General features: G+C 40.0%; 1 protein-coding gene across 2 annotated transcripts; it reads right to left on the reverse strand.

Annotated features, from left to right (window-relative positions):
* Nucleotides 1–260: 260 nt before the first annotated feature.
* pdk4 (pyruvate dehydrogenase kinase, isozyme 4) lies at nucleotides 261–8,529 on the reverse strand. 2 transcript variants are annotated; one of them, XM_044052954.1, is made up of 11 exons: nucleotides 8,171–8,524; nucleotides 7,196–7,337; nucleotides 5,217–5,288; nucleotides 4,538–4,722; nucleotides 4,008–4,097; nucleotides 3,699–3,776; nucleotides 3,217–3,293; nucleotides 3,028–3,126; nucleotides 2,161–2,274; nucleotides 1,833–1,946; nucleotides 261–1,529 (listed from the first exon to the last, which is right to left on the reverse strand). In XM_044052954.1, the coding sequence occupies exons 1-11, from the start codon at nucleotides 8,286–8,288 to the stop codon at nucleotides 1,383–1,385; spliced, it is 1,236 nt and encodes a 411-aa protein (XP_043908889.1). In that variant the 5' UTR covers nucleotides 8,289–8,524; the 3' UTR covers nucleotides 261–1,382. The 2 variants fall into 2 exon arrangements, with proteins under 2 accessions (XP_043908889.1, XP_043908890.1); XM_044052955.1 differs by lacking the exons at nucleotides 261–1,529; nucleotides 1,833–1,946; nucleotides 2,161–2,274; ... (1 more) ...; nucleotides 3,217–3,293; nucleotides 3,699–3,776 and having other exon boundaries at nucleotides 4,043–4,097; nucleotides 4,512–4,722; nucleotides 8,171–8,529.
* Nucleotides 8,530–9,255: the final 726 nt, after the last annotated feature.

Consider the following 9,255-nt stretch of genomic DNA (forward strand, 5'->3'; position numbering starts at 1 on the left):
GAAGAGGCAAAGCAGAGCAGGGCGGCCGGTGTCAACAAGAGAAGAGTTTCCGACAACAAAGTGCGGCGTTCAATCGGGGAGAACGTAGTTCTGTTTGCATAATAGAAACAGTTTAATGTATACAGGTCTCACGTCTGTGGGCCTCATGAAAGCCGAGTGTTTTGAACAACGTACTTGAACAGGCGACTCTGAATGCTGCAAATAAAAGTATGGAGGCCGTTAATAATCACTCCAGAAACTGCACAAGAAATGACAGAAAATACGTTCACTGGTCATTTTAATGATGAACCACAACTTCAGTACAAGGCCTTTGAGTATAAACAGTGATCAAAGCACGCGTCTAAATCATTAAATATTAAATCGTCAAGAACAAGAGAACACGAGATAAGATTCTCAAAGGCTTAAAACTATTCAAATGGCAAAATGACAGTATGATTTTAAGGCAAACTGAATAACATGACCGTGTTGTTACAGATAATTCGATACAGCTCAGAACGTCCGTCTGTGTCGTTCCTATGTCTCTTACACTGGACGCAACATGTCCACCTGTCAAAATACAGAAAACATGCAACACCAGTTTGAGCAAAAGAGGAAGCTGACACCCAGTCTCCCACAATGCAACATTTCAAAATGTTAGTAAGTCTTTACAACATGCACATGATAAAAAAAAACAACAACACTTCAACTTTAAAAACATCCGTCTAGCGTGGTCTCAAAAAATTTGACTGACTCCCATTCAGACTCATCTAAATACATTTTGTTTGCAATGGTATTGGAGAAGTTATATGTAAGTGGACGTTATATGTAAGTGGTCAAACCAAAGATTTAAATTTCACCTCAAACATTGTAGAAACATGTTCTTCTTGTATGAGAGCTGAGGAGTGTGTGGAGCAGCCTGCAGTGGCTACAGGAGGAGAGACTTTGTTCCTTTTGTCTTTAAACTCATAAAACTGGACATGGCTTTCACATTTAACCTACTGCACTAACACAACATTACCCAGCACTTGAAAGAAATGGATATAAACACAAATATTAGTCATGCTTTTTTTCACACAGTGTAGCCACATTATTATAATTTAAGTATATTTAAAAAAAACAAAAAACAAACCCAAAAACAAACAACACAATGAGTGCTGCAAAAGATTCACATTTGACAAACTGATTACTATTGGAAGCCTAAAATCAACATATAATGGAATTAAATGTGGTGAGCCTTTGTTGGCGGCTGACTAAATAACGTGTCTAGCTGTTCGTCAGTGTGCCCAAATCCACGTCCAAAGCATCCGTCACCGTCTTACTCTTACAGCACAAATGAGCCCCTCCATGTCCTCCAGCTTCTTCGACTATCCCATAGTGTCTTTAACTTTGTCCTGCACTCTCTCTCATGACAGCGTACTGTCTAACCTGCCCAGCTTCTTCGGTTCCTTGCTGGGCATGCACCAGTCATCCGCCTCTATGCTGGACTGGTAATGCCGTAAAGCAGACTTGTTGAACACAGGAAGTCTCTCCACAGACTCTGAGGACAAGGCCTGGTGATATAGAACAGAACATGTTAGAATCGAAAGTCTTCGGTGCTGGGCAATAAAGCCTAAAGGCTTTAGTCGTCAGTGTTGCACCACTATGAAGTAAGAGAGCCCTAAGGCAGCAGTGGTGGAAGTTAAAGAGAAATCTAATATATTATTTATTTATCAGCCCTAACAGGAATGTGCATGAATGACACTCTCACATACAGGCTCTTGATTAAAACTCTTGGTCAATAACAACTTGCAACTAAACTGATTGCAGTGAACGTAGGTTTGACATTGGGTGTAAGGGGGAGAAGATGTCCTCACCTTTAAGTAGATGACAGCTGAAGTACCGTAACCCTCCATAGAGTAGAGCTGCAGGTCTCCCTGGAAATACTTGGCATACAGGCGGGAGATTGGCAGACCATAACCAAACCCAGCCTGAGGGTAAAAGAAAAAAAAACCAGGATTCCAGTATAATTACAGATCAGGCTATTAAGGCCTAAAATAGTAAGTTTAAACACAGAAAGTGAAAACTGTGAAGGGCTTGGCTTTGTTAGCAGATCGGTTTCTCTTGTTGTTCCACTTTAATCTGTCGTAAAACATGATCATAAACACTGAAACATGTGTAGGGTAAAGTAAAGTTTAGTCTCACCAGAGGTGCGTTACGAGAGTTGTCTATGTGGACAGGACTGGGAGCCGTGGAGTACATGTAGCTGAAGAGACGTTCAATCTTCCTCAGAGGGACTCCACCTCCTCTATCCGACATCTAAAAATAAAGCAGATGACACTTCTCTTACTGTTCTGCCAGAGGAAACTTAGTCTGGCTTTGTTCATCTGGAACCTGAACAGTGAGCCTTGCTACAAAGACCATCAGGCACCTGCAACTTCTTCAAAATTCAGCAGTCTGCAGTAATGCCCTCTGACCCTCAGAGGTCAGTGGGATTCAGATTATTTTCCATTTGAGAGTTGGTGGAAGTAATGCAGGGCTTACAGCATGTTGAGTTTAGAGGAGTAGATTTAAGGTGCATTCAAAGACCCTGGAAAATGTCATCCCTGCTGTGGGATCAATGGCATGTTGAGTTTAGAGGAGTGGCTTCAAGATGCATTCAAGAACTCTCTGAAATGTTACCACTTCTGCAAACACATAAAAATGCAGTCCACTAAAAACATTTTTGATTTGAGCAGAACTATTTTATTATCAGTACAGTCTTTGATATTTAGAAATGATTTTAGAAATGTTGCAGTTTTTAAATCGAGACAAAACCTTTTTTTCTTGAAGTTTCTTCTTTTAAATTTGTTTTAAAAGTATCTTTATTTGTCTTTCTTTTTACCTCTTTGAATACATTAAATATTCTTAAACCTTTGATTTCTTTCATGCTTTTTTTCTTTCTTCACAATTTGGTCTCTAAGCTTTAAGATGTTCCCACACAGCACCTTGAATCTTTGTGTTTAAAACATGCTCTTGCCTTGCCATGTCGCTTAAGTCATCACTGTCATTTTTTGTTTAATCTTCACCTACCTTGATAGTGAGGTCCTCTTCGCCGAGTACAACTTGCACTTTGACTCGAGGTAACGTCGGACTCGTTTCATGGGTCTCGACTGTAGCTCGCATGGCATTCTAACAGAGGACATGGATCAAATACGGAAGAGAACGAGTGGAAACACGGTGATCAAACTGTACAAGTCTAATTTTCAGGGGGAACTGTACCTTGAAGAGCTCAAACAGCATGTGGTAGAGATGGGAGGGCACATAGACAATATGGAGGGGTTGGCCCGGATTTTTACCTGTAAATCATTTCACATTGTAATAATTATTATCATAACAAAGTTGATACATTAATCAGTAATCAGTACTGTCTGTATCTCTTATATTCTGCAAATGCAGAAGCAGTATAAGCATAACCAAGTTATTTAAGTTTTGGTTCCCACATTCTCGTATCCTATGTTGTTCAAAGATTGCTGATACCAGCTCTTGGCAGGAGTGACTGACCTCAGTTAAGCCAACAAAGATTAATCTTGGAGGGTTCAGTTGAATATTAGTAGGGCACCAGTGAATCTATCGTCATTTAGGGCAGAACATTTCCGAGAAAGATACAACATAGGCAGGAGAAACAGTTAAACCATGCATGCGCAAATGACAATAATGATAATAATAATAATACTAAGAAACACTTTAAATACATGACATACCATTGATTTCTCTGATTTCCATTTCAGGAGAGGTCAAGTAATACTGCTCACAGAGCATCTTTGAAGTCTCATAGGCATCTGCATGGTGAATGAGAAGTTGATTGAGTTTTTCAAACCTGCTTTGTGTTGTGTTAGATTTAAAAATCAAACCACAAAGACTTGATAAACCACAACGAATGAAGACCAACGATTACTGGGTACTTCAAGAATTCAAGGATTTCTCTAAAATGTGCGAGTGGTGGAGAGCAAATAACAAATCCTGTTTGTGTGTGTGTGTGTGAGAGAGAGAGAGAGAAAATGATTGATTACCTTTTACTACCTCCACAGCATCACAGCTCGGGTCAATGCCGCCGATATGTTTGGGATGGGCTGGGTTCACACTGCCGTTGAAGATTAATGCTGTGGGGCAAAGAAACAAACACTTTGTGGTAAACAAAAAAAAAAAACGCACAGCCTATACATTTATGAACATTTAGGTTCAAGTATATACAGTACAAAACAAACTTAGGTAGATGCAGTAGGGAATGCTGAAGGTCCTAGAAGTGGCCTTTTGTAGGTGCTTTACACAGGCTGCCATCTTGCACCACCATGTTTTCCATACATATAGTAGCTTGTTTTAAAGCTGAAGCTTACATGTACTTAAACAACAACATCCTCTGTGGTATGTGGTGGCCACTGCAGTTCCCTGATGCACTTGGGGGAAGGCAGAGGTGAGACTTGTTGACATAAAGAAATGACAACATACGCTGTGCCAGAGCCACAATATGGATGGACAAGAGTTGTGAGTGTTACCAACTGTATTGATTAACTCACAGCCAATCACCAAGTGCTATACTGACTGTGCTGGTTTATGAGCATGCGTATAGAGATGCGGCTCATGTAGAAACGGTCCAAGAAGTATTGGACGTTCTGGTTGGTGATGGGGTCCACGCCAAACGCCTCCTTGTACTCCACCACGCCCTGGGCCATGGTGGGAACCACATTGTTGTGCCTATTCCTGATGTTGACCAGAGCCTGTGTGAAACTGAAGGTGAAGACAACAATGATGGATGTGTGAGTATGCGACGGTGAGTAGTACATCATGTTCTTCAGCAGCACTGGGCTCACACATGCGTTCTAAACATAGCATAGCACTCATTTGCAGACCAGCGGAGCAATGAATACAAGGCAATCTTCCAATAAACCACAGGTATTTACAGTACACATGTGGAAAGTTATCTTGATTTATGTCTTATCATATGAATTTGTACTGGAATTATTCATTTAAATATTGATATTGATCCTGAATAAAAATGTAATTAATAAAAATAAAAGAATAATAAGAAAAAACAAAATGTTGCAGTGCAACACATTTGATTTCGCTGAAACTTTAAAGCCTTTACTATAATTAATCTGCTTTGACTCTGATGTGATGACATATAATAGACATATGTTTTTCTAGCACCTGGTGTAAATGTTTTTTTTTTATGTACACATAAGCATTGCATGTGTCTTGAAAAGTGTTAATTCATGACTTACTTTGTTAGGGCTTTCTTGTCATCTGGATCCTTCTCTAAAAAATCTATGAGGTCCAACAAACTCTGGGAATACCTGTTAAACACAAAGAAATACAGAGGTACTTATATATACAGAAATGCATAATAAGGCTAGAGCATTTCCACATGGTAGTTAAGTGAAACTTGTTTCAGTTTATCTAGGCCAGCAGACAGAGGCAACGCCAGTGCTGAGCTCACTCAGAAAAACTGGGTGAAAGGTGAACAGCAGTGTGGCCATGCTTTCAAGGAGCTAACTTTGTCCCTCAACTGACCTTGGAGTCTGGAGTTTGTACTAAAGTCCCACCGTGCACACACACGCACATTGTAATAGGGTATTATCTAACAAATGTTTTAGGAAACTTGCCAGGAAAACATCAAGTTTTCCTCTCCTCTTGTAAACAACATGATTGATAAGTTTAACTTTTGCAGGAAATACGGGGCGCTGCATGGTCCACATACACAAGCTGCTGTAGCTCTAATGGAAAAGGTGGGAGTCGGCTAATAACCTTTACAGTCTTGTCTTCAAGACACTAAACATAACCAACACGTCTGTCTGCAGTTGAATACTGTGTTCTGCAATAAGAATAAACCCCATTTCCAGAAAGGTTAGAACATCTTTTAAAAGCCCAACTAAATCTACAATATGTTATTTCAATGGCCAATATTCATGAGAGAATTCAGGGAGTCAGGGGAAATCTCGGTGTATAAAGGCTGGACATAGCCACATGTGCTTGGGAATATTTTGGAAAATTCTTGTGACAAATACAGTCTGCTACTGCATCTAGAAATGCAACCCAAAACGGTGTTAAGCAAAGAGGAAGCATTATGTCAACTGAAGGACAGTGGAAACATGTGCTGTGGTCGCACAAGTCCAAGTATCAGCAAGTTTGGGAGGGGGAGAGACAGATGTCATGTGACTGAACAAATGAGAGATTTTAGTGTCCCAACTTTTCTGGAACTGGGGTTTGTTATAATGCGCCTGTTTATTTTTTTACTTTAGGAGAGAGTGGTTGAACCTAACATGCAAAACCCTGTCGCATAGGTTAAGGGTAAGGGATTCATAAAATCAAATGGAGAAAATGTTCTACAGTTGTACAGCTGAAAACAAAAAAAAACCCTGAGACATTTTTATTATTCCTCCTACAGACAGACACTCCTGAGTTTATGTGTTTATTACCTGAACCAGGTAATAAGTGTGTGTACACAGGTGTGTACATATTATGCAGTTTGAGCTCTAAAACTTTCTCAAAAACTGTGCTACATATGCAGAGCAAAACTTACAGATGATTTTTTTAATATAATAAATCTATGCTAAACAAGTATATCACATGAAGTAACATACAAACATTTCGACAGGAATAGCGAGACTGACAATCAAATAAATCCATAATGAATTCATAGCGTGTGTAGTACGGAGGACAGATGAGTGACACAGGAAACAGAGAGTGACAGAGACAACAGGCATGCTTTCATACAATCAGGTGAGCATGTGGCAAGCTCACTCAGTCACTCTCTCACTCACTCACTCACCTTCTGCCACTTTATCCTGAGTTTATCAAAGTTGCATAGAGAAGGGATAAAAGACTGTCTCAGGCTGTTTTTCCCACTCTAAAACAAGTTCAACTCTCTGTAAAACCATCACCTGGAAACTTTGAAGATTAATGACAGTAGATATATTGTTGTTGGATTAAGTTTCGCTCAGCTTAAAGATTAGAAAACACTACACGATTGTTGAAACAGAGAAGCATGAAGATCGGAGACAGCACACGCTATCGTAATTATTTGCACAGTACACGTGCATAACGCTATATGAGGTGATTGAGTCATTACCCAGCAACACTAGTTGTTGTTTACCCTAATTTCCCACTGCTGCAGACAGAGGTGCAGTAACTGTAATTGCTTCACTCAGATTTAATCATTCCCAGAGTTCAGTGAGTGTGATTGTGGTAAAACAGACCCTACCAGCTGGTGAGGAGCTTAAGGGATGGAGTGCTGAGGAGCTTGTCAGGGAGGAAATCAATTTCCTTCATGATGTTTGCCAGCCTCACTGGAAGCTCCTGACGCAGGAACACAAACGAGGTCTTCTCACATGCATTGGCCGAGCCTGCAGTCACATGAGGGACAGAGTGAGAGAGAAAAAAGGATCCACCTTTGACCCCAGTCAGTCAAGAAAGATAAAAATATAACAGCAGCCTTTCACAATCATTAACACTACAGATTTAAATGGGTATTTATTTACATGGATCTGTTGTGCAAATTGTGCTGACAGAGCAATGGTGTTGGGAGGTTGCATATATGTACATGCAAACATCTGTTAGTTGCGTATGTTCCATCGGTTTTTGACACATCTTACTGCAGTTAACTCTGCAATGACAATACTCCATTCATATTTAGGCACTCTTCTATGCCTGTCTTAAGTTAATTGTCTGAATAAGTTCGTTTTTCTGCACTCATCAGAAGTGGCACTACTACAGTACAACAAACACAATAAAGACTTCAAGGTTACTCATTTAGTTTCAAATCAGTGGCGTGTTGTCAACTGATTTAACAAAATCTGAATGTAAACATCAACCATAATTTCACAACTACACAATTCACCAGCGATAATCTCTCTAAACACTGGGTGTGGACTGTGTACACATGGGATGGAACAAATATACTTGAATATTACTGCAGTTTACAACGTCACGTGAAACACAAGTTAGCTGTATAACGTTTGTTTTGTCCCTCATCCAATCAGTGATCAAAGTGGCCATTTTATTCTCCAAGTAATAGAGATCCATCTCCATTTACTGATGCTCTCTACACTTGTACGTTAGTTAATGCCACACAATAAGAATAACGTGAGTTGAGCAACAGACATTTGACTCCTGGTGTGTGTGTGTGTGTGTGTGGAGGAGGAGGGAAGACTTGTAATAACATGCTGGTTACGCTTACCGAAGTCAATGAACTGCTTCATAGACAAGGGAGAAGGGGAGAACTTAGCAAACCTCTCCACTTGCCTCGGTATCCCAGCTATGGAGCTGTTTTTCAGCAAAAACTGAGCAAACTTCATGTTTCCTGCCCTTCACAGACCCACCACCCCTGTCAGCGGGTCACAGATAAAAGCCTCACTGTCCTCGACACGCTCCAGTTTGACCAACGGGCCTAAAGCCACGCCAGGCAGCAAAAACACGCCGGTGAAGTGAACATCTTTGCAGAGGCTGATATTACGAGTTCGTCAGCTTCTCCGCATCTTGAGCAGTTGTTGTGTCTCTTCCAAAGTCAATTTGAAGCACATAGGAATGTTTTGGAGGAGGAGGAGCTGAGAGGAAGATTGACGTCAAACCCAACCAATGAGCGACGAGACTTTCCTGCCTTTTGGGCGGTGCCAAGGATTTCCTATGTTGTTCAATCCAGACGTTGTAAATGAACATAATCGTTTATTGCACTGCTACCTACCGATAGATGCGCAGAAATACATGTTTATGTTACACACTGTTGGGTTAGCAAAGCAATAGTCCGATAACAAACAAACGACTATATCTGATGTTATTATGTATTCAACTGACTGCAGTGAGTGACCCTCTACGTCACTTTATTCCCTCCCCACAACTTTATTTAAACAAAGTCTAAGTGACAAACTGCACACTTTCTCTGTACTTTCAACTGGAGAGTAGATAATCCAAAAGTCGAAACAAAAATAAATAAAAAAGAACTTAAATACATTTAAATAAATTAAATAAATGTCAAATAAGAAAAAAAAAGTAAATAATAATAAATACATAACATCTTCAGGATAAACGTTTTTGACCCTTTCTTCGGTAAGGAGTTTTACATATTTTGCCTATTTCTCTTATGTGCAAACTAAAACTCACCACGCTTTCAGTCAGGAGAATTTAAGCGTATTTGTTCCTGTTTCAAAAACAACAACAAACGGTGTCCTGTGGTACAATAATCACGTCTGACAATGTTAGACTTTTGTTTGTTAGTCATGGCTATACTCTTTCGCACTTCTTCTTATGCCCACAAGATGGCGGCGT

This window comes from Solea senegalensis, linkage group LG20, assembly GCF_019176455.1.
Source record: "Solea senegalensis isolate Sse05_10M linkage group LG20, IFAPA_SoseM_1, whole genome shotgun sequence".
Taxonomy (NCBI): Eukaryota; Metazoa; Chordata; class Actinopteri; order Pleuronectiformes; family Soleidae; genus Solea; species Solea senegalensis.